Source organism: Chiloscyllium plagiosum, unplaced genomic scaffold (genome assembly GCF_037043375.1).
Source record: "Chiloscyllium plagiosum isolate Xiang-an unplaced genomic scaffold, Cpla_swu_hap1 HiC_scaffold_9, whole genome shotgun sequence".
In the NCBI taxonomy this organism is placed as follows: domain Eukaryota; kingdom Metazoa; phylum Chordata; class Chondrichthyes; order Orectolobiformes; family Hemiscylliidae; genus Chiloscyllium; species Chiloscyllium plagiosum.
In genome coordinates, this window is record NW_028270147.1 from 7,560,339 (window position 1) to 7,585,597 (window position 25,259).

General features: G+C 45.9%; 1 protein-coding gene across 1 annotated transcript in view; it reads left to right on the plus strand.

Moving 5' to 3' along the window:
- Positions 1-24,867, plus strand: part of ttll7 (tubulin tyrosine ligase-like family, member 7) — a 331,613-nt gene extending 306,746 nt beyond the window's left edge. The window contains exons 20-21 of the mRNA XM_087990253.1: positions 5,772-5,945; positions 23,093-24,867. Coding sequence (XP_087846379.1) covers positions 5,772-5,945; positions 23,093-23,213 — 295 coding nt within the window. The 3' untranslated portion in view covers positions 23,214-24,867. The remainder of the gene's footprint in view (positions 1-5,771; positions 5,946-23,092) is intronic.
- The last annotated feature ends 392 nt before the right edge of the window (positions 24,868-25,259 follow it).

Consider the following 25,259-nt stretch of genomic DNA (forward strand, 5'->3'; position numbering starts at 1 on the left):
CTAAACCACTGCAATCCGTGTAGTGTCAGCACACTGGCTGCTAAGGAGCGAGTTCCAGCATTCTGACCCAGCAACACTGAAGAAATGGCCCACCTTTTTGTTGTCCAATCCAGGCTGAGATCAAAATGCGTAACATTGGTCATCAGCACAGATGGAAATACCGTGGGGAATGCTGCAATATTTATTCCACTGTGAAATACAAACTGTATATTACTTTGCTGATTTTGATGATTACGAATCATACGACTGTAATCTTATCAGCAGGAATGTGAACTCGAACCACAGTAAGGGAACGGTTATAAGCGTGCAATTTCATTAGAACCCCTCTGTCTCCCGGGAATACTGCCACTAGCTCTGTAATGAAATAAGATGGTCTACTTATGAAGTGTGTGCTTTTAATTGGTTTGGGAGTGACATTGAGTTACATTACAGCACATGCTTTAATATAAAGAAAGGAGCTTAGAGAGAAAGGAAATGTCCATTTTTGCACAGTTGCGGAATTAGGATTAACTTTGTTTTAGTTCTTCTGTGCCTTTCCATTTGTCAGAATTACAAAGTAAGCACCCAGTGCAATCGAGAGTGCAGAAGTGGATTATCTGATCAGCTCTCAGCAGCTAAAAGCAATGTGTTATTTCCCAGAGGATCAACCCAGTAATACTTAGAAATGACTCTCCCGGGCTTACAGGGGGGGGAGGGGAGGGGGGGGGGGAAGGAAGAAGGGTGGGGGGGAGCTGAGGGGGAGGCGTCCCCATTTTTAAGTCATCAAGGCCAATTTTATCAGTGTCACATTCTTCGGTTTTACTGGATGTTCCTTCTGGATTCCCTGTGCCTTTGCCTATACCACCTTCCCCTTGCTCCCCCCCAACTCCTGTGGCAATGGGGTTTGTCTGCAGGACGGCTAACCTTAATGAACCTCAGGGCAAGTTGGAACAAGAGCACCTCATTTTCTGCTTGGGGTCCCTGCAGCCTTCCGGACTCAATATCGAGTTCAACAATTTTAGGGCCTGAGCCCTTCCATGTCCTTGCCCCAATCCCCACACGCCAGACCTTCTTATCACATGGCCTGCTTTTACACGCAGCCCTAACAGTTGCTGGCCTCTAATGGTCCCCATTAAAAGCTACTCACCTTCCCAGCCAGATCGTTATCCACTCCCTTGTCTGGCCAACTGTTTTCCCTCTCAGCTCTGTTGTTTACTCCTTATCCCCTCCTCCTGTCCTATATTCTGCATATAAACCGACGTTTTCCTAGCTTCCATCAATTCTGAGGAAGAGTGGTGCTGGAAAAGCACAGCCGATCAGGCAGCATCCGAGGAGCAGGAAAATCGATGTTTCGGGCAAGAGCCCTTCATCAGGACCTGATGAAGGGCTTTTGCCTGAAACATCGATTTTCCTGCTCCTTGAATGCCGCCAGACCTGCTGTGCTTTTCCGGCACCACTCTAATCCAGACTCTGATTTCCAGCACCTGCAGTCCTCACTTTTGCCAAGTTCTGGGGAAGAGTCACTCGTGAGAAATAAGAAAGGGATGATCACCTTATTGGGATTGTATTATTTACCCTCAATAGTCAGAGGGAAATTGAGAAACAAACTTGTAAGGAGATCTCAGCTATCCTGTAAGAATAATCGGGTGGTTATGGTAGGGGATTTTAACTTTCCAAACATCGACTCAGACTGCCGTAGTGTTAAAGGTTTAGATGGAGAGGAATTTCTTAAGTGTGTACAAGACAATTTTCTGATTCAGTCCGTGGATGTATCTGCTAGAGAAGGTGCAAAACTTGACCTACTCTTGGGAAATAAGGCAGGGCAGGTGACTGAGGTGTCAGTGGGGGAGCACTTTGGGGCAGGCGACCATAATTCTATTTGTTTTAAAATAGTGATGGAAAAGGAAAGACCAGATCTAAAAGTTGAAGTTCTAAATTGGGGAAAGGCTAATTTTGATGGTATTAGGCAAGAACTTTCGAAAGCTGATTGGGGGCAGATGTTCACAGGTAAAGGGATGGCTGGAAAATGGGAAACCTTCAGAAACGAGATAACAAGAATCCAGAGAAAGTATATTCCTGTCAGGGTGAAAGGGAAGGCTGGTAGGTATAGGGAATGCTGGATGACGAAAGATATTGAGGGTTTGGTTAACATAGAAGATAGAACATAGAACAATACAGCACAGAACAGGCCCTTCGGCCCACGATGTTGTGCCGAATATTTGTCCTAGCTTAAGCACCCATCCATGTACCTATCCAATTGCTGCTTAAAGGTCGCCAATGATTCTGACTCTGCCACTCCCACAGGCAGCGCATTCCATGCCCCCACCACTCTCTGGGTAAAGAACCTACCCCTGACATCCCCCCTATACCTTCCACCCTTCACCTTAAATTTATGTCCCCTTGTAACACTCTGTTGTACCCGGGGAAAAAGTTTCTGACCGTCTACTCTATCTATTCCTCTGATCATCTTATAAACCACCATCTAGTCACCCCTCATCCTTCACCGTTCCAATGAGAAAAGGCCGAGCACTCTCAACCTATCCTCGGATGACCTATTCTCCATTCCTGGCAACATCCTGGTAAATCTTCTCTGCACCCTTTCCAAAGCTTCCACATCTTTCCTAAAGTGAGGCGACCAGAACTGCACACAGTACTCCAAATGTGGCCTAACCAAGGTCCTGTACAGCTGCAACATCACCTCACGACTCTTGAATTCAATCCCTCTGCTAATGAATGCTAATACACCATAGGCCTTCTTACAAGCTCTATCCACCTGAGTGGCAACTTTCAAAGATCTATGAACATAGACCCCAAGATCCCTCTGCTCCTCCACCTTACTAAGAACCCTATCGTTAACCCTGTATTCTGCATTCTTATTTGTCCTTCCAAAATGGACAACCTCACACTTGACAGGGTTGAACTCCCTCTGCCACTCCTCAGCCCAGCTCTGCATCATACCTAAGTCCCTTTGCAGCCGACAACAGCCCTCCTCACTATCCACAACTCCACCAATCTTCGTATCATCTGCAAATTTACTGACCCACCCTTCGACTCCCTCTTCCAAGTCATTAATAAAAATTACAAACAGCAGAGGACCCAGAACTGATCCCTGCGGAACTCCACTTGTAACTGGGCTCCAGGCTGAATATTTACCATCTACCACCACTCTCTGACTTCGACCGGTTAGCCAGTTCTCTATCCAACTGGCCAAATTTCCCTCTATCCCATGCCTCCTGACTTTCCGCATAAGCCTACCATGGGGAACCTTATCAAATGCCTTACTAAAATCCATGTATACTACATCCACTGCTCTACCCTCATCCACATGCTTGGTCACCTCCTCAAAGAATTCAATAAGACTTGTAAGGCAAGACCTACCCTTCACAAATCTGTGCTGGCTGTCCCTAATCAAGCAGTGTCTTTCCAGATACTCATAAATCCTATCCCTCAGTACGCTTTCCATTACTTTGCCTACCACCAAAGTAAGACTAACTGGCCTGTACTTCCTGGGGTTATTCCTATTCCCTTTTTTGAACAAGGGCACAACATTCGTCACTCTCCAGTCCCCCGGTATCACCCCCGTTGACAGTGAAGACGAAAAGATCATTGCCAACGGCTCTGGTTAAGAAAAAGAAGGAAGCCTATGTCAGGTATAGACAGGATAGATCGAGTGAATCCTTAGAAGAGTATAAAGAAAGTAGGAGTATACTTAAGAGGGAAATCAGGAGGGCAAAAACTGGACATGAGATAGCTTTGGCAAATAGAATTAAGGAGAATCCAAAGGGTTTTTACAAATATATTAAGGAAAAAAGGGTGACTAGCGAGAGAATAGGGCCGCTCAAAGATAAGTAAGGCAGCCTTTGTGTGGAGCCACAGAAAATGGGGGAGATACTAAATGAATATTTTGCATCAATATTTACTGTGGAAAAGGATATGGAAGATATAGACTGTAGGGAAATAGATGGTGACATCTTGCAAAATGTCCAGATTGCAGAGGAGGAAGTGCTGGATGTCTTGAAACAGTTAAAGGTGGATAAATCCCCAGGACCTGATCAGGTGTACCCGAGAACTCTGTGGGAAGCTATAGAAGTGTTTGCTGGGCCTCTGACTGAGATATTTGTATCATCGATAGTCACAGGTGAGGTGCCTGAAGACTGGAGGTTGGCAAACGTGGTGTTACTGTTTAAGAAGGGTGGTAAAGACAAGCCAGGGAACTATAGACCAGTGAGCCTGACCTCGGTGGTGGGTAAGTTGTTGGAGGGAATTGTGAGGGACAGGATGTACATGTATTTGGAAAGGCAAGGACTGATTCGGGATAGTCAACATGGCTTTGTGCGTGGGAAATCATGTCTCTCAAACTTGATTGATTTTTTTGAAGAAGTAACAAAGAAGATTGATGAGGGCAGAGCAGTAGATGTGATCTATGTGGACTTCAGTAAGGTGTTCGACAAGGTTCCCCATGGGAGATTGATTAGCAAGGTTAGATCTCATGGATTACAGGGAGAACTAGCCATTTGGATACAGAACTGGCTCAGAGGTAGAAGACAGAGGGTGGTGGTGGAGGGTTGTTTTTTAGACTGGAGGCCTGTGACCAGTGGAGTGCCACAAGGTTCGGTGCTGGGTCCTCTATTTTTTGTCATTTACATAAATGATTTGGATGCGAGCTTAAGAGGTACAGTTAATAAGTTTGCAGATGACACCAAAATTGGAGGTGTAGTGCACAGCGAAGAGGGTTACCTCAGATTACAACACGATCTGGACCAAATGGGCCAATGGGCTGAGAGGTGGCAGATGGAGTTTAATTCAGATAAATGCAATGTGCTGCATTTTGGGAAAGCAAATCTTAGCAGAACTTATACACTTAATGGTAAGGTCCGAGGGAGTGTTGCTGAACAAAGAGACCTGAGAGTGCGGGTTCATAGCTCTTTGAGAGTGGAGTCGGAGGTAGCTAGGATAGTGAAGAAGGCGTTTGGTATGCTTTCCTTTATTGGTCAGAGTATTAAGTACAGGAGTTGGGAGGTCATGTTGCAGCTGTACAGGTCATTGGTTAGGCCACTGTTGGAATGTTGCGTGCAATTCTGGTCTCCTTCCTATCGGAAAGATGTTGTGAAACTTGAAAGGGTTCAGAAAAGATTTACAAGGATGTTGCCAGGGTTGGAGGATCTGAGCTACAGGGAGAGGCTGAACAGGCTGGGGCTGTTTTCTCTGGAGCGTCAGAGGCTGAGGGGAGACCTTATAGAGGTTTACAAAATTATGAGGGGCATGGATAGGATAAATAGACAAAATCTTTTCCCTGGGATTGGGGAGTCCAGAACTAGAAAGCATAGGTTTAGGGTGAGAGGGGAAAGATATAAAAGAGACCTAAGGGGCAACTTTGTCACGCAGAGGGTGGCACGTGTATGGAATGAGCTGCCAGAGGATGTGGTGGAGGCTGCTACAATTGCAACATTTAAGAGGCATTTGGATGGGTATATGAATAGGAAGGGTTTGGAGGTATATGGGCTGGGTACTGGCAGGTGGGACTAGATTGGATTGGGATATCTGGTCGGCATGGACGAGTTGGACCAAAGGGTCTGTTTCCATGCTGTACATCTCTGTGACTCTATGACTCTATGACCCGAAACATTAACTCTGATTTCTCTCCACAGATCCTGCCAGACCTGCTGAGCGTTTCCAGCAACTTCTGTGTTTGTTAGAAACCTTAATGGTTGGGCTCTTTGATATGGTGCAGGGATGGAATACAGGAATTTTGTAGACAGTGCTGATGATGTTGTTTGTTTCCACGGCAACAGGAACTCCTGGGAAACCATGTTCAACCGAAGTGCAGAGACAGCCACCTCTCAGGAACTGCAATGCTGTCAGAGGCTGGTGCAGCTCTGCAAGGATTGTTTGCTGGTGGTTTACAGATACACAGCGGATTCCAAGGGCTCCTTATCTGGCTTCAGCCAGGAGTGGGAAGACAACAGGTGAGACAACAACGCACTCTTTCTTTCACACAGACAGAGAGAGAAAGAGAGAGAGAGAGAAGGAGAGAGGGAGAGACCATGATCAAGATAAGGTATGGATAGGGTAGACAGGGAGAAACGTTGCCTCTTGATGGAAGCATCAATGACCAGGGAACATGGATTTAAGGGAAGAGATAGGATCTTTAAGGGGGAATGTGGGAATCATGGAGTCAGAGAATCATACAGTACAGAAGAGGCCCTTCGCCTTATCAAGTCTCCCAAAAATATATAAGTCGTTCTGCTATAACATGTGTTTCCTTCGCGCACATTCATTGTCATGTGATTGACGAATTGGGGATGCTTTTCGTAAAGCGTGAACATTTAAAACATGTGTTGGCTGTAATGCGATTACATCGCTGTATCTAAAGTGCGACTTTTCTATAATTTGGGGTTGCACAAGAATGCCACCATCGCGTTATAGAAGAGCTACTGTACTACTGCCTGCACTAAGCTCACTTTCCCACGCTGGGCCCATAGATTTGGATGTTCTGATACTTCAAGTGCTTATCCAAGTACTCGCTGCCTGTAAGGGTGGGAGAGCCAGAAACCCTCAGAACATTGAAGTCGTATTTAGATGTGCACCTTGCAATGCTGAGGCAAGCAAGGTAATAGTGCAGGAAAATGAGGTTAGAATAGTTAGCAGTTGTTATTAACTGACACAGACTTAATGGGCTTTAGGGTCTTTTTCTGTGCTGTCGACCTCCATAACCCATTACACAGGAAAGCAACAAGAGTAAAATGGAAAACGAAGTAAATCTTTGAGTAGTGTTCATGTGCTGTCAAGTTTACAATTGGCCTTTGATATTTCATTCAAGATATCGCAAACGGGAAATCAAATGGACTACACAATAGCTTAGTCACTGCCCAATAACCTCCATGGTCTAGAATCAAATCTTGCGCAGAGTTTGTGGATGCACATCTCCTCTGTTGGTTGTCCATTTAAGAGATTGGTGAGGACAAACTCTCTGTGTGGAAATTAAAATATTATGGACAAGTTTGTATATCACAATTAAATATTCAAGAAAATGGCAGTGGGTGGAAATTGCTCGTGAAGCTTTGATTGGGGCAAGTGTAAAAGATCACACATAAGAATAAAATTGGAGTTTTGTTTTCTAAAGAAAGGAAAACATGTATTTCTGTTGCCTCTCTCATAACCTCAGGATGTATGAAAGAGCTTTGATATGTCCTTTGAATCATAGAATCAAATTATCATGGAATTAAAGAATCATCCAGTACAGAAGAGGCCCTTTAGCGGCCCTTCAACCCATTACGTCTGTACCTGCACTCGTCCCACTTTCCCACATTAAGCCCACAGCCTTGAATGTTGTGACACATCCAAGTACTTTTTAAATGTTGTGAGGTACCCTCCTAGGGAGTGCTTTCCAGAACCACACCACCCTCAAATTCCCTTTAAACCTCCTGCCTTCCACTTTAAAATGATATCCTCTTGTGATTGACCCTTTAGCTAAGGGAACAGCTGCATTCTATTCACCTTCTCTGTGCCCCTCAAAATCTATCAGGTCCTCTCTTAACCTTTTCTGTTCCAAAGTATAGGCACTGTTGCATTGAAAATACCCAACAGATAATTTACAACCACAAGTCCCCATAAGCAGCAATGAGCTAAATGATGACATTATCCATTGCTCTTGTTGGTTGAGGAATCAGTATTAGCCAGGTCACTGGGAACTGCTCGCATCTGTGAATAAAGACAATACAGTTAAACGTGACATTGAAAGGGATTGAAGTATATTTGGTGCTTTGCTGCTGAATGTATCTAATTATTACAGAGCGGCCATCAACAGTGCAAATAGAATGTTAAATTAACTGATCAAAACAGCAGAGTACAGGTTGGAGGAAGCCATTGTCTAATTGAATGTTACTTTGCTTAAATCACACCTTGATTACTGTGGCCAGTTCTGGTTCTTCAGATAGGAGTGGGGCATTTCAGCCATTGTGTTGCAGGCGTCATGTGATCTCACCAAACCTTTAAATCAAAGAATTAAGTTGAAAGGAACATCTGGGAGGGCTTGGCCCACTTTGAATGGAAGCAAGTGACAAGGACCAGGGGGATACAAAGTAGCTTGCATTATAAAGCTCCTGTTTGAAGCATAATCAAGGAGATGACTGCTGGAGTCTATAGTGCCTGGTTTATTATTCCAGTATCATATCTTTGTGTCAAATCTACATTATAAGCACTCCCTTGTATTTACCACAGTGTTGGAGTGCCCTCGTTAGACCAGCTAAGCTGGATACAAATTTATGTATCCATCAGTTTAATCTCCCTGCCTCCCCCTCACATAGACCAACCTGAGCACACCATTTCTTGCACATGCACCAGCCTTGGAATGACCCATCAATTCCTCTCATTGTTCAGAGCTTGAAATATTTATTTACATATCACCTTTCTCGTTCCCAGGACAGCCCTGAGCACCCTCCCAGTTAACTACTCTTTTTGAAGAGTCGTTAGTGTTGTAACATAAATAAATCTGGTCAGCTGTTGAGTACACAGTGAAGTCTCACAAAGAGATTTGAGATGGTGGCCAACTCATCTGGAGATTTTGTGTTTTTTTTATTCTTTCATTGGATATCACTCCTGGGTTAATGTTTATTACCTGTCCCTAGTTGCCCTTGAGAAGGTGGTGGTGAGCTGCCTTCTCAAACCATGATAGTCCGCATGCTGTTGGTAGACCCATGATGCCTTTAGGGAGGAATTCCAGGAATTTGATCCAGCTGCACTGAAAGAATAGTGACATCCTTCCAAGTCAGGATGGTGAGTGGCTTGGAGGAAAACTTGCATTGATTGGTGTTCCTATGTATTTGCTACCCTAGTCCTTTGAGATGGGAGTGACTGCTGGTTCAGAAGGTGGTGTCTAAGGACCCCGGGTGAATGGTACACGCTGCTGCTACTGAGTGTCAGCGGCAGAGTGTGTGAATGCTGAAGGATTTTTGGATGTTGTTAAGCTTCTTTTGCTTCAGCTATGGTTGAATTTTATATTGTTTTCCAAATAATGGCAATAGGATCAATAATAATGTGACTGCTAGTTAAAAGATATTTTATATTCATCAATTGGGGAAAGTCTGTTATTCATATAAGTAGTCATAAAGTCAGAGAGTTATACAGCATGGAAACAGACCCTTCAGTCCAACTCATCGATGCTGACTAATTTTCCCAAACTAAACTAGTCCAGTTTGCCAGAATTTAGTCCATATCCCTCCAAACCTTTCCTTTTCATGTACCTATCCAAATGTATTTTAAATGTTGTAATTGTTTCTGCAACCACCACTTCATCTAGCAGTTCATTTCACACATGAATATTCCCGATGTTAAAAAAAAGTTGCCCCTTAGGTCCTTTTTAAAACTTTCTCCTCTCACCTTAAACCTGTGCCCCCTAGTTTGGAAATCTTCCACCATAGGTTTAAGGTGAGAGGGGAATGACCTAAAAAAAATCTAAGGGGCAACTTTTTCATGTTGAGGGTGGTGTGTGTATGGAATGAGCTGCCAGAGGAAGTGGTGGAGGCTGGTACAATTACAGCATTTAAAAGGCATCTGGATGGGTATATGAATAAGTCGGGTTTAGTGGGATATAGGTCAAGTGCTGGCAAATGGGACTAGGTTAGGTAAAGATATCTGATCGGCATGGACAAGTTGGACTGAAGGGTCTGTTACCATGCTGTACATCTCTATGACTCTAAAGAGATTTATGCATTTCTCCGGTTTCAGCTGTACTTACTGAGCAGATGTTTAACCGAAATACAGATGTCGCCATAGGCATCCCCCTCCCATCCCATCTTAACTTGCTGACTAGCAGCAGCGTCACTTTTCATTTATCTTTTCATGTGCCGAACCATTGGATTATCAAATTGTTTCAAATTAATGACAATCCTTTTTATAAACCAGCAGGATCTGCAGTGGGAAGCGTTTCTGCCCAGCTAATTCCTAAACGCTCAGCACAAACATAGCTGCAAATTACAAACACGGCAATTATTTATTTCCCTGGTGATTGTCAGGTGAAAAGGCTACACCATTCTTCCCAATTACCGTGTGCTGAAGGAGGACAGCTGAGGAGTGCTGGAGGATTCTTCCTAACCTCAGAGCACTTCCCTTGGAAAATGGGAGCCAGGCTGTTGATGATTGTAGAGTTATACTATTCTGCGTTTGATGATGTGAGTCTGGTACTGAATCTACGCACAATCTACTGGATTCTTTCAGCCTGGGTGTGGACTGTAAGAAAAGTAAACACAATGGTAGAATTAAAAACAGAAATGACTGGAAAAGTTCAGCAGGTCTGGCAGTATCTGTGGTTTGAAATCAGAGGGTTCTAAGTAAGGGTAACTCGACCCGAAACATTAACTCTGATTTCTCTCCACAGTTGCTGCCAGACCTGCTGAGCTTTTTCAACAATTTCTTTTTTTGTTTCTGATTTACAGCATCCACAATTCTTTCAGTTTTCTGTTGTATAAAAACAGTTATACACAGAAATTAGTGCAATCTCTGCACAGTTCTGCAAAATACCACAAAGATGTGATGATTGTAATGCCTGTATCAGCTTCAGTGACTTGCATTTCTGTAGAATATTTTATGACAATAAGATATTCCAAATCATTTTGTAGTGAATAAATCACTTCTAAAGTTTAGTCACTATGATTAAGTAGGAAACATGTCAACAATATGGCACAGCAAGATCCCATGATCTATTACAGAGGTTTAAGTTGGGGATAATAATTGGTCAGGCCTTTATTATCCTTAGTCATGGATTTTCTATTCACCCGAGATAGCATGTGGGACCTCAGTTCGGTATCACATCTATGACAATATCAAGTCACTCTCTCAGTATCCAGGACAAAGCCATTCCCTTGAATGACACCCTAAACTTTTAACCACCTTTAAACTTCAGTCCCTTCAGCACCAATGTTCATTGACAGCAATGAGTACCATTTACACACTGAGTTACTGATTCACGAAGGCTACCTAACAGCACCTTCCAATCCTGCCACCTCTTCCCCCTGGAAGGGCAAGGGCTGGAGGTGAAAGGCAATGCCCCATGTGCAAGTTCCCCTTCCCCAAAGATATCGCCGTTCCTTCAGTGTTGCTTGGTCAAAATCCTGGAACTCCCTCCCCAAGGGTATTGTGGGTCTACCTACAGCACATGGACTGCAGTGGCTAGAGAAGGAGGCTCATTTGTTTCTACAGAGCCAGTAGAGATGGTAATAAATATATTCCTAGCCTGAGATGCACACATTCTGTGAATAAATTAAAAAGGAAAGTAGGGATCATCTGCCAAGTGCATTTGTTAAAGGGGCCATTGAAATCATAACCTTCTTACAGAGAGGAAACAGCTCTAAATGGAGCCAAGGCTGGTGGTTGCTGAAGCTCATAATTCACTCAGATAGGTAGGACTCTAGGTCATGCTATAGAACAGGAAGTTCTAGGGATGCAGGTACATAATTCTTTGAAGTTTGCACCACATGTAGACAGAGTGGTTAAGAAGGTAAAAATAATGACTGCAGATGCTGGAAACCAGATTCTGGATTAGTGGTGCTGGAAGAGCACAGCAGTTCAGGCAGCATCCGAGGAGCAGTAAAATCAACGTTTCGGGCAAAAGCCCTTCATCAGGAATACAGGCAGAGAGCCTGAAGCGTGGAGAGATAAGTGAGAGGAGGGTGGGGGTGGGGAGAAAGTAGCATAGAGTACAATAGGTGAGTGGGGGAGGGGATGAAGGTGATAGGTCGGGGGGTGGAGGGTGGAGTGGATAGGTGGAAAAGAAGATAGACAGGTAGGACAAGTCATGGGGACAGTGCTGAGCTGGAAGTTTGGAACTGGGGTGAGGTGGGGGAAGGGGAAATGAGGAAACTGTTGAAGTCCACATTGATGCCCTGGGGTTGAAGTGTTCCGAGGCGGAAGATGAGGCGTTCTTCCTCCAGGTGTCGGTGGTTAAGAAGACATTTAGCATGCTGAGCTTCATTGCTCAGACCTTTTGAGTATAGGAGTTGGGACATCATGTTGAGGTTGTACAGGATACTCGTGAGACATCTTCTGGACTACTGTGCCCAGTTCTGTTCTCCCTGTTACAGGAAGGATATTAATAAACTGCAGAGGGTTCAGGAAAGCTTTCCCAGGATGTTGCCGGGAATGGAGGGTTTGAGTTATAAAGAGAGGCTGGATAGGCTGGGACTTCGTTCACTGGAGCATAGAAGGTTGAGGGGTGACCTTATGGAGGTTTATAAAATCATGAGGGGTATAGGTAAGGCGAATGGCAGGTATTTTTTCCCTGGGATGGGAGATTTTAAGGCTAGGGGGATATTTTTAAGGTGAGAGGAGAGAGATTTAAAAAAGACATAGGGACAACGTTTTTACACAGAGAGTGGTTCATGTGTGGAATGAACTGCCAGAGGAAGTAGTGGATGCGGGTACAGTTACAGTGTTTAAAAGACATTTGGATAAGTTCTTGAATAAGAAATGTTTGGAGGGATATGGACCAAATGAAAGCAGGTAGTACTAGTTTTGTTTGGGATTATGGTCAGCCTGGACTGATTAGACTGAAGGAGAAAGTGAGGTCTGCAGATGCTGGAGATCAGAGCTGAGAAGGTGTTGCTGGAACAGCGCAGCAGGTCAGGCAGCATCCAGGGAACAGGAGAATCGACGTTTCGGGCATAAGACCGAAAGGGTCTGTTTCTGTGCTGTATGACTCTGTGACTATGACTCTGTGACTATGGCATGCAATGCATTCATTGACAGCTGAGGAAGTCAAATCAACCTAACATCACTGTCCTATTTGACGGTTCCCTAATAGTGTTCCGTGTCATCTCTTTGTCCATATGCAAAACCATGAACAGAGATGTGCTGACGCCTCTGACTAATTTCCTGCATTACCACACTGAGCTGTCTGGAGGTTATGAAAGGTTCATTGGAGAAAAAGTTCTAGAGAGCAGGGCGTAGGCAAGTTAAAGGCATGGCCGCTTTTGGAGCTGTGCTAAAGGCCAGGATTATGTGAACCAGTGCACGTCTTTATATGCTTTTCCCTTCTGCAGCAATAAAAGCAACAACCAGAACATGCATTTATAAGGCCCTTAAGTGTGAAACATCCCACAGGGTTATCAGATATAATTTAACATTCATCCCATCCAGAGAAACATTGGGGCAAATGATCAAAAGCTTGTTCAGAAAGTATATTTTAAGGCAGGTTCATAGTGAGGTAAGGGAGGTGTCGAGTCTAGGAGGGGAATTTCAGAGCCTCTGGCCCAGGGAGCTGAAGATACAATGAATATTGATGGTCTAAAGATATTGGGAATTCATCTGAAATTGTTAACCAGTGAAATGCCATAGCTGTGTCCATTTGAATATTGCTGAGAAGAGAAGGATTTTGCCAAAGCTTTAATTCGCCACTCAGTGGGGCAAGCACAAGAACTTGTTGGCTAGTTGGGTGGCACGATGGCTCAGTGGTTAGCACTGTTGCCTCACAGCACCAGGGACTGAGTTCGATTCCAACCTCGGGCGAGTGTCTGTGTGGAGTTTGCACATTCTCCCCGTGTCTGTGTGGGTTTGCTCTGGTTTCCTCCCACAGTCCAAAGGTGTGCAGGTCAGGGGGGATTGGCCATGCTCAGTGCTAAATTGCCCATAGTGTCCAGGAATTGTAGATTAGCCAGGAGTTGAAACTTTATTGCTGGAACAGCACAGCAGGTCAGGCAGCATCCAGGGAACAGGAGATTCGACGTTTCGGGCACAGGCCCTTCTTCAGGAATGAGCAGAGAGTGTTCAGCAGGAGAAGATAAAAGGTAGGGAGGAGGGACTTGGAGGAGGGGCGTTGGAAATGTGATAGGTGGAAAGAGGTCAAGGTGAGGGTGATAGGTCGGAGTAGGATGGAGGCGGAGAGGTCAAGAAGAAGACTACAGGTCAGGAAGGCGGTGCCGGGCTGGAGGGATCCGGCTGAGACAAGGTGGGGGGAGGGGGGATGAAGAAACTGGTGAAGTCCAAGTTCATCCCCTGTGGTTGGAGGGTTCCCAGTCGGAAGATAAGACGCTCCTCCTCCGACCGTCGGGTTGTTGTGGTTTGGCGGTGGATGAGTCCAATGACCTGCATATCCTCGGTGGAGTGGGAGGGGGAGTTGAAATGCTGTGCTACAGGTTGGTTGGGTTGGTTCGTCCGGGTGGCTCAGAGGTGCTCTCTGAATCGCTCCGCAAGTAGGCGGCCTGTCTCCCCAATATAGAGGAGGCCACACCGGCTGCAGCGGATGCAGTAGATGATGTGGGTGGAGGTGCAGGTGAATCTGTGGCGGATATGGAAGTTTCCTTTGGGGTCTTGGAGAGAAGTGAGGGGGGAGGTGTGGGCGCAAGTGTTGCACCTCCTGCGGTTGCAAGGGAAGGTGCCGGGAGTGGAGGTTGGGTCGGTGGGGGGTGTGGATCTGACAAGGGAGTCGCGGAGGGAGTGGTCTCTACGGAAAGCTGATAGGGGAGGGGAGGGAAATATATCCTTGGTGCTGGGGTCTGTTTGGAGGTGGCGGAAGTGACGGCGGATGATGCGCTGTACATGGAGATTGGTGGGGTGGTAGGTGAGGACCAGTGGGGTTCTGTCCTGGTGGCGGTTGGAGGGGCGGGGCTCAAGGGCGGAGGAGCGGGAAGTGGAGGAGATGCGGTGGAGGGCACCGTCGACCACGTCGGGGGGGAAATTGCGGTCCTTGAAGAAGGAGGCCATCTGTGTTGTACGTATTTTGAACTGGTCATCCTGGGAGCAGATGCGGCGGAGACGAAGGAATTGGGAGAATGGGATGGCGTTTTTACAGGGGGCAGGATGGGAGGAGGTGTAGTCCAGGTAGCTGTGGGAGTCGGTTGGTTTGTAGTAGATGTCCGTGTTGATTCGGTCGCCTGAGATAGAAACAGAAAGGTCTAGGAAGGGGAGGGAGGAGTCCGAGACTGTCCAGGTGAATTTGAGGTTGGGGTGGAAGGTGTTAGTGTAGTGGATGAACTGTTCAACCTCCTCGTGGGAGCACAAGGTAGCGCCGATACAGTCATCAATGTAGCGAAGGAAAAGATGGGGGTGGGGTCAGTGTAGTTGCGGAAGATGGATTGTTCCACATACCCTACGAAGAGGCAGGCATAGCTGGGGCCCATGCGGGTGCCCATGGCTACTCCTTTTGTTTGGAGAAAGTGGGAGGATTGGAAAGAAAAGTTGTTCAGGATGAGGACCAGTTCGGTCAGTCGAAGGAGGGTGTCGGTGGAAGGGTACTGGGTGGTACGGCGGGAAAGGAAGAAGCGGAGTGCTTTGAGTCCTTCGCGATGGGGGATGGAGGTGTACAGGGACTGGATGTCCATGGTGAAGATGAGGCGTTGGGGACCGGGGAAGCGGAAATCCTGGAGGAGGTGGAGGGCGTGGGTGGTGTCACGAACGTAGGTGGGGAGTTCTTGGACTAATGGGGACAGGACCGTGTCGAGGTATGCCGAGATGAGTTCGGTTGGGCAGGAGCAGGCTGAGACGATGGGTCGTCCGGGGCAGTCAGGTTTGTGGATTTTGGGCAGGAGGTAGAAACGGGCGGTGCGGGGTTGTGGGACTATGAGGTTGGAGGCGGTGGATGGGAGGTCCCCTGAGGTGATGAGGTTATGGATGGTCTGGGAGATGATGGTTTGGTGGTGGGGGGTGGGGTCATGGTCAAGGGGACGGTAGGAGGAGGTATCTGCGAGCTGGCGTTTGGCCTCAGCGGTGTAAAGGTCAGTGCGCCAAACTACTACTGCGCCTCCCTTGTCAGCTGGTTTGATAGTGAGGTTGGGGTTGGAACGGAGGGAGTGGAGGGCTGCGTGTTCCGAGGGTGAGAGGTTGGAGTGGGTGGGAGGGGTGTGGGAGTTCAGGTAGCGATTAGCCAGGAGAAATGCAAGGTTAAAGGGATAGTGTACAGGGGTAAGTCTGGGTGTGATGCTCTTTGGAGAGTCATTATGAACTTGTTGGTCTGAATGGCCTGTTTTCACACTGCAGGGTTTCTAATCTGGAGTGCACTCATCCAGGCAAACGGGAGTAGATGACTTATGAAAACTGGACGGCATGGACAGATTGGGTGAAGGGTCTGTTTCCATGCTGTAGTCCTCTACGACTCTATGAGTTGCACCAAAACTCAAATTATGATAATCAATTGGGCTCATACTGTGATTCACTTATGCTCTCAAGAAACATCATATATTTGTGCACAGGTAATGGCCTAGTGGTAGAGTTGCTAGATTATTAATTCAGAAACTCCACTAATGTTCTGGGGACCCAGATTCGAAATTAAATTCAGTAAAAAAAAAAATCTGGAATTAAGAGTCTAAGTTATGATGTTCTAGGGGCAGCATGGTGGCTCAGTGGTTAGCACTGCAGCCTCACAGCACCGGGGTCCCAGGTTCGATTCCAGCCTCGGGCGACTGTCTGTGTGGAGTTTGCACATTCTCCCCATGTCTGCGTGGGTTTCCTCTGGGTGTTCCAGTTTCCTCCCACAGTCCAAAGATGTGCAGGTCAGGTGAATTGGCTATGCTAAATTGCCCATAGTGCTCGGTGCATTAGTTAGAGGGAAATGGGTCTGGGTGGGTTACTCTTCAGAGGGTCGGTGTGGACTTGTTGGGCTGAAGGGCCTGTTTCCACACTGTAGGGAATCTAATCTAATATAAATGATGATCATCAATCCATTGTTGGGAAAAACCCATCAAGTTCATTAATGTCCTTCAGGGAAGGAAATCTGCCATCCTCACTGTCTGGCCTATATTTGACTCCAGACCCACAGCAATGTGGTTGATTCTCAGTTGCCCTCAGAAATGGCCTAGAAAGCCATTCAGTTGTACCAATCGCTACAAACTCTCAAAGAAATGAAACCTGATGTATCACCTGGCATTGACCCAGGCATCGAAAAATCCCTAATGACATTGTGGTCTACCTACAGCACACGGACTGTAGCGGTTCAAGAAGTCACCTCACCACCACCTTCTCAAGGAGCAACTAGGGGTGGACAGTAAATGTTGGGCCCAGCCAGTGACGCCCACATCCCACAAATGAGTTGAAAAAAAAACACAGATCTGTTCTCTGCAGCAAAAGGAATATATTCCATATAATCAAGACTTGCCCTTTTTCTGAATTACTCAGAAGCTTAGGGAAACTGTGATCTCCTCTTGCCTCTTCCATGGCAGCACCTCAACCAATCAGAGTTGATTGGCATCCTTTTCTCCTGTTGTATAAATTGTTGTGGTCATTTGAATATTGGCATTCTTGTATCTATCCTGACGAATACAAGACAAAATGCTTTTGACAACATTACTCTCGTATGAGCCAGAATCCTTGTTTTATCAATGCACTTTTGACTCTTTTAACCTTTCCACCAGTTTTCAATAGCACTGTGTATAGTCCATATAACGTCTATGAATACTAAAGCACAAATTCTCATATAAAGGAAACATGTTTAGACATGGCTGTTATGATGTGAACTGGATTATCTTAAGTAGCTGTTAAAGCCAAGACAGCATTTAAGAGGGAATTTGATAACCACTTGAAAAGAAAAAAAATGTTAACCAGCCAGTAAATGGGATTAGAGTAGACCAGCACCATGAGGAATGAGTTCTGGGAAAGGCATACAATGGTTTGCATGTTCCCCAAATACACTGAATTTTCTAATACTGAATAGTCTTGTCAAATATTCATGACACATTCAGTCCAATTTCACTTGTGATTCATGCCAACAAAAAAATGGTGTAAATGATTGGGAATTGTGATAACAAATTGCAGCATAATTTACACCAGAGATTTGCAGCTCATCATTTATTAATTGGCTGGACGCATAGGTTTCATTGGCGAAATACATCGTCAAGAATGTCACATTTGTCTGCAGTTTTACAGAGTAGCAGATGCTGTTTAATTCATAAAACCAGACAATCTTTGCACGCAGACAACACGGGAAACGGCTTGGCACTGAGCTTAAATTTGGGATGTGTCTCTGGAGCAAGACTTTGTCCCCTCAGGGCTATCCTCTCAATTCATATGAAATAGCAGCAAAGGTAAATCATTTGGCCCTTGAAGCCTGTTTCGTAAGATTGTGGCTGATCTGTTTGTATTTTATATGTTCCTGTCAGCTCTTGGTTCTTCTGCCTGATAAGAATCTATCTACCTTGGTCTTAAAAAATATTCAATGATCTCACCTCCACCACATTCTGAGGCAGAGGTCTCACATTGCACAGCCTATTGAGAGATGAATAAATATCCCCTTTATGCTGTCTTAAAACATTGACTCTTAATTTTAAAACGGTCTCCCTTAGTTGTGGCCTCGTACCAAGTTGACAGTGACAACCAGTTAGGATTCCTGAAGAAGGGCTTATGCCTGAAACGTCGATTCTCCTGCTCCTTTGATGCTGCCTGACCTGCTGCGCTTTTCCAGCAACACATTTTTCAGCGAGTGACAACGAGTTACCTGACGAATGAGCAGCGCTCCAAAAGCTTGTACTTCCACATAAGCTTGTTAGACTATAGCCTGGTGTATGATTTTAAGCTTTGTCCACCCCAGTCCAACACCAGCATCTCCATATCACAGGAGAAGTAGGCCATTCAACCCATCAAGTCTGCTCCTCCATTCATGCCTGATCTGATAATCCTCAACTCCACTTTCCTGCCTTTTCCCAGTAACCCTTGGTTCCACAAATGATTTTTTAAAAAAAATTATTCACGGGATGTGGGCATCGCAGGCTATGGTCAGCATTTATTTCCTGGGAGGGGTGGTTGTGTTAAGAGTCAACCACATTGCTGTGGGTCTGGAGTCACATGGCAGCCAGACCAGGTAAGGATGGCAAGTTCCTTCCCTAAAGGACATTAGTGAACCAGATGGGTTTTTCCAACAATGGATTCATCGTTATCGTTAGACTCTTAATTCCAGATTTTTATCCATCTGCTATGGCAGGATTTGAACCCAGGTCTCTAGAACATTACCTGGGTCTCTGGATTAACAGTCCAGTGATAATATCACTCGACCATCACCTCAGCCTCTCGCTCTCAGCCTTGACTATGTTAAACAACCCAACTTTAACAGCACTCTATGCTTAAGAATTCCAAAGATTGACTACCCTCAGAGAAACCAGTCTTCCTCACCTCTGTTTTAAATGAGTGACCCCTCATTCTGAGATCATGCCCTCTAGTACAGGAGTCTCTCAGAAAAAGGAACAATCCTTCTGCATCTGCCCTGTCAAGTTCCTTAAGATTAATATACATTTCAATAATGTTGCCTCTCATTTTTCTAAATTCCAATAAATACATGCCCAACCTACTCACCCTCTCCTCATAAGTGGATCCCTCCATACCTGGTATGAATGGATCAGGGTGAATCTTTTCTTGCCTGTCTCCAATGCCAAGTATCTTTCCTTAGGTAATTGAGATGTGGAGGTGCCGTTGATGGGACTGGAGTTGACAAACTCCGAAGTCACGTGACACGAGGTGATGAAGGACTTCACCTAATGAATGAGCAGTGCTCCGAAAGCTTGTGATTTCAAATACACCTGGTGTCATGTGACTTATGACTACTAACTGGACAAAAAATTATTCTTGGTAAATCCGGATCCAGCCTGTTAAAACGGCAGTGTTAGTGTGGAGCAAGTTGGCTTCCCTTTGATAATGGAACAGGAGAATCGACGTTTCGGGCACAAGCCCTTCTTCAGGAAACGTCGATTCTCCTGTTCCCTGGATGCTGCCTGACCTGCTGCGCTGTTCCAGCAACACATTTTCAGCTCTAATCTCCAGCATCTGCAGACCTCACTTTCTTCCCTTTGATAATGCAATTCTAGTGTGGCCACATCCTTAGTTGGTCATCATAGAACTTATAACATCTTAGACACGGCACTGATATCGTGTCAGTGGCAAAAACTCAGCAAGTCTGGCAGCATCTTGCGAGACAAACCAGAGTTAACATTTCGGGTCCAGTGACTCTTCCTCAGAACTGAGAGATGTCATTCAGTCTATCGGCCTGTGCTGGCTGAATGTCTTCTGAAGTTGCTAACAGCAAGTTCTGTTAGAGCAGAGATCATGGAGGGAAGTCTACGAGGAAGGGGAGCATGAGGGCACAGATAGACTTTTACTCATTGTGTTTCCCTCTTATATTTACTGAAAATGTGTTGCTGGAACAGCGCAGCAGGTCAGGCAGCATCCAGGGAACAGGAGAATCGACGTTTCGGGCATAAGCCCTTCTTCAGGAATCGAAACGTCAATTCTCCTGTTCCCTGGATGCTGCCTGACCTGCTGCGCTGTTCCAGCAACACATTTTCAGCTCTGATCTCCAGCATCTGCAGACCTCACTTTCTCCTCTTATATTTACCTCAATATAAGTCATATTGAATCTCCTTTCCTTGAGAATATGATGTTGCTGTCAGATTTATAGACTCCAGGTGTTTCAACAACACCTCAAACTTAGTCAAATCATAGCAAAATGTCTCAAGGTCACAGAATTGTTACGGCACAGAAGGAGGCCATTCTGCCCATCGTGTATGCAATGATTCTATTACCTAGTGCCAATCTCCTTCCTTTTCCCAATATCCCTGCTCACCATTTCTACCCAAAAGAACCATCCAATGCTCCTCTTGAATGCCTCGATTGAACCTGCACCACATTTCCACGCAGTGCATTCTAAACTCATAGCCGCCCGCTGAATGAAAAGGCTATTTTTTTCCTCATATCAGCCTTGCATTCTTTTAGCACATCATGTCTTCTCCTACATTCTAAGATTTGGGATGTGACCCACCCCTCCTGATCTTTGACTGACCTTGACCTGGACTAATAGGGAGCCCTGGCTGACAGATATAAACAGGCTTTTCAGGGGTTGTGTTCATTCTGAGAGCTGCCTCTGAGGGAGGTGAATCAGTGTCAAGGACTCTCCACGTGTCAATAAAGAGTGACTTGGTGACGGGATACTGGCCTCTGTGGAGTTATTTTAGATTGTCCCTTCACTCTGAGGCTTTGAGGCAGTTCTCAAAGCAAAGAAAGTTCAATATGCGCCAAAGTGTTCCATGATAATCACAGTGGCAGTGCACAGTACACCCTCACTTTTGTCTCTGTTGAGAACAAGCTGGTCTCTGAGTTACAAAGTTGTAGATTCTGGGCAGGGTCAAGGATTTACTGCAAAATCCAAATGGATGCTTCTCATCAAAATCCTCCCGAGAGTGGTTAATTTTTCAAAATCTGGCCTCCCTGAAGTTACAGGCTGTGCCACTGGGATGGCTGGGGTCTGCACATAGCAAATTCAGTAAAGGTCCAGGGTCAGCAAGGGGAGAAATCGCAGGTGATTCAAGATGGAATGGGTGACCTGCAGAGTGGGGAGGGAAGAGGGGGTGGTCAGTGGCTGAGATGGGGGTTAGGGTATTGGGAGAAAGGGAAGTTTGTACCTCTTAGTGGTTGAATTCATGTTGGTTCCATGGGTCAGAACCACTGGCCATACCCTCCCACCCCACCCCACTCCACTCCACAACCCAAGAGTTCCACAACCCAACTCAATGGCTTTTGTTTCTCAAGGGGCAATATGTGTGATCATCTTTTCATGCTCTGCTGATTGAATACCAGTGACAGTACAGTGAGGCCCGCCCTGAATGTTCTCAGTTATAGTCTGAGCAGGATGGCTTCCCATGCTGCACTGAGTCAGCCGAAGGTAGGAATGTGGTGGGCATTCTGCTCACCTGATTAATTCATGTCCCACTGGCCCCACCTGATTAAATACTCATCCTTTCTTCACCTGGCTCCACCAAACATGTCTTGGGGAAGGACAAGGACTATCACACAAAGGGTGGTACAGCTGTGTGGAACTCCTCCAATATTTTGGGGGCGGCACGGTGGCACGGTGGTTAGCACTGCTGCCTCACAGTGCCAGAGACCCGGGTTCAATTCCCGCTTCAGGCGACTGACTGTGTGGAGTTTGCACGTTCTCCCCGTGTCTGCGTGGGTTTCCTCTGTGTGCTCCGGTTTCCTCCCACAGTCCAAAGATGTGCACGTCAGGTGAATTGGCCATACTAAATTGCCCATAGTGTTAGGTAAGGGGTAAATGTAGGGGCATGGGTGGGTTGCGCTTCGGCGGGTCGGTGTGGACTTGTTGGGCCGAAGGGCCTGTTTCCACTCTGTAATCTAATCTTAATCTCTATAAAACATGATTCGGAGATGCCGGTGTTGGACTGGGGTGTACAAAGTTAAAACTCACACAACACCAGGTGATAGTCCAACAGGTTTAATTGGAAGCACACTAGCTTTCGGAGCCACGCTCCTCCACAATCACCTGATGAAGGAGCGTCGCTCCGAAAGCTAGTGTGCTTCCAATTAAACCTGTTGGACTATAACCTGGTGTTGTGTGATTTTTAACAATATAAAATATGGCAGACTTCATTCATCATTGCTATGCCTGAGGGTGATGGATCTTTGCAGTGTCATAGGTTTGACATATGAGAAACGTTGAGGACTTTGGGTCTGTACTCGATGGAGTTTAGAAAGATGATGGGGGGATCTAATTGAAACATACAGACTACTGAATGGCCTGGACAGAGTGGACATTGGGAAGATGTTTCTATTGATAGGAGAGACTAGGACCCCAGGGCACAGACTTAGAGTAAAGGGAAGATCTTTTGGAATGGAGATAAGGAGAAATGTCTTCAGCCAGAGAGTGGTGAATCTATGGAATTTGCTGCCACAGAAGGCTGTGGGGACCAGGTGTTTGAGTATATTTAAGACAGAGATAGACTGAGATAATTGTCAAGGAGATCAAGGGTTGTGGGGAGAAGACGGGAGAATGGGGTTGAGAAACTTATCAGCCATGATTGAATGGCAGAGCAGGCTCAATGGGTTGAATGGCCTGACTTCTGCTCCTATGTCTTAGGTCTTGTTTGGAGCCCAGTTGCATGGATGTAATTTGAATACAGGTCAGCCATAATCTCACTGGAAGTTTGAGGAGATACAAATGAATTCAGATGAGCAAATGTAGCATTGCCCACCCCTCCTCCTGGGTGAGGTTAATTTTAAGTTCCACATGAATGAGAAAGAGGGTAATTGGGGGTGGGTGGGTGCCATCACTAATGGGATGGAGGGTGTGAGAGGAAATCAGACTCGCGATATTATCTCCAATGAAATGACTCTTTCCTTGATCTCTTCCCAGGTGCCTGCCCCCTCCAGGATACCGATTGAACATGAAGACCCTCCCGGCCGGTTTCAGCCGCAGTCCCAGAGGAATGCCCCGCTCACGGAGCATGTACACCAACAGGTTCAAGCAGTGCTGAGCGCTGCTTCCTTCACCTCCCATCGTCAGAGCCACCACCACAAGCAAGCATCTCAACCCTCCTCTGACTGACAACGGGAACGTGCCCTCCGATCCACATCGAGTGAGGCTGGGCTGGATCTTACGGTTCTCAGGATGTGGGAGGGTTGGGGAACCAGAGAAGAGAAGAGGAATGGAGATTCTGAGATAGAAACAGGAAGTGCTGAAGGTCTGGCAGCATCTGTGGAGAGAGAGAGAAAAGCAGAATTTACATCTTGAGCCCAATATGATTCTTCTTTGGTGTACGTTCAATCATCCCACAAGCCAGCCCACATGACTGGAGTGTCAGACAGTCCCAATACTAAAGGACTGATAAGGAAGGAAGTTGGGGGTAGATGATGGCCCAGTGGTATTATCGCTGGACCTGTTGATCCAAAAACCCAGGTAATGATCTGGGGACCAGGGTTTGAATCCTGCCACGGCAGGTGGTGGGCTTGAATCCAATAAAAGTCTGGAATTAATGGTCTAATGATGTCCATGAGTCCATTGTCAATTGTTAGAAAAGGTCCTGAAGAAGGATTATACCCGAAACATCGCCTTCTCCACCTCCTGATGCTGCCTGGCTTGCTGTTTTCCTCCAGCCTCCTGCCTGTCTACCTTGGATTCCAGTGTCTGCAGTTTTGTTGTCTCCAATTGTCAGGAAAAGCCGATCTGGTTGTCTAATATTCTTTAGCAATGTCCTCATCCTGTGAATGAATGAAAAGAAGTGATGGGGATGGAGGGGGGGATGATGGTTTGAGACAGTCCTAGCACGAAAGGACTGATAAGGAAGGATTAAGGAAGGAGGGAGGGTGAAGATCAATTGTCCATCAGGCAGCAGTGAGCTCTGTACCATGGTTACAATTAGTCACTGCCAATTGAAAGGTGTTCCCTTTGCCCCTCTCTGTCCCACCTGCTTTCTGACTGCAGCCTCAAAAAAGTGAAGTCAAACCCACTGCCACAAAAAACACCAATGAACAGCAGATGCTTGAAATCTAAAATGAAACTGGAAACACACGGCAAGTCTGGTAGCATTGGTGAGAAAGTGTTTTGAGTATGAAGGGTCACTGGACTCAAACTGTTAACAACCGTGAAGCAATTGGCTCCTTCACCAGCCTGGGAACTCGTCGATTGGTGTGTTTCAAATCAACAGGAGAGTTTCCAATTTTCCTGTCGCCTCACCTTCTGTAATATCAGAGATGCGCACCATCATATTGCCTTGGTCAACCCATGCCATTATGTGATATTTATCTCTCAGAGGAAGGGGTGAGAAGGGTGGGCATGGCTGGCCTGCCTGATATACAGCCGTATAATCCAGCCCATTCTCTCGAAGAGGCAACAGGACAAGCCGATACTCACCTGTCACCCACCAATCTCCAACCCCAAGTGTTTACAGGACAAGATGGCCGGTGCAGGGATGGTGAAGGTGTGTTTAATGTGTCTGCTTTAAAAGAATATATCCATACCCGGAGACAGTCTTTTTTAATTTGTGCTGCTAAATATTGTATTTGCTTCACTTATTTCTCTGGTGCTCGGTTCTGCAGATAAACGATTGTGTTTCTGTTACTACAAGAGCAGGCTGTCAGGACATGAATGCATCTGATTTTACTGTGAGGCAAACACAGAGAACATTAGAGAAACTCAGCAGGTCTGGCGGCGTCTGTGGAGAGGGAGAAACAGAGTTAACGTTCTCAGCTCAGTTTGACTCTTCTTCAGATTCTTCACTTCTGAAGTTGCGTCACACCAGACCCAAAACATTAACTCTGTTTCTCTCTCTCTCTCCACAGATCTGCCAGACCTGCTGAGTTTCTTCAGTGTTCTCTGTGTTTGTTTCAGATGTCCAGCATCCACAGTATTTTGCTTTGATCTTGTTGTGTATGTGGTTTCAGCTGGCTGAAAGTACAGTCAGTGACTGCTTTGGTATTTATTCTCCATCTTTTCACAAACATAGCTAGGTGTAAAAATGAGGAACTCCAAAATAAAGTGACCCTTTTCACCTCTTGGCTTTTTCAAAAAAAAAATTTTCACG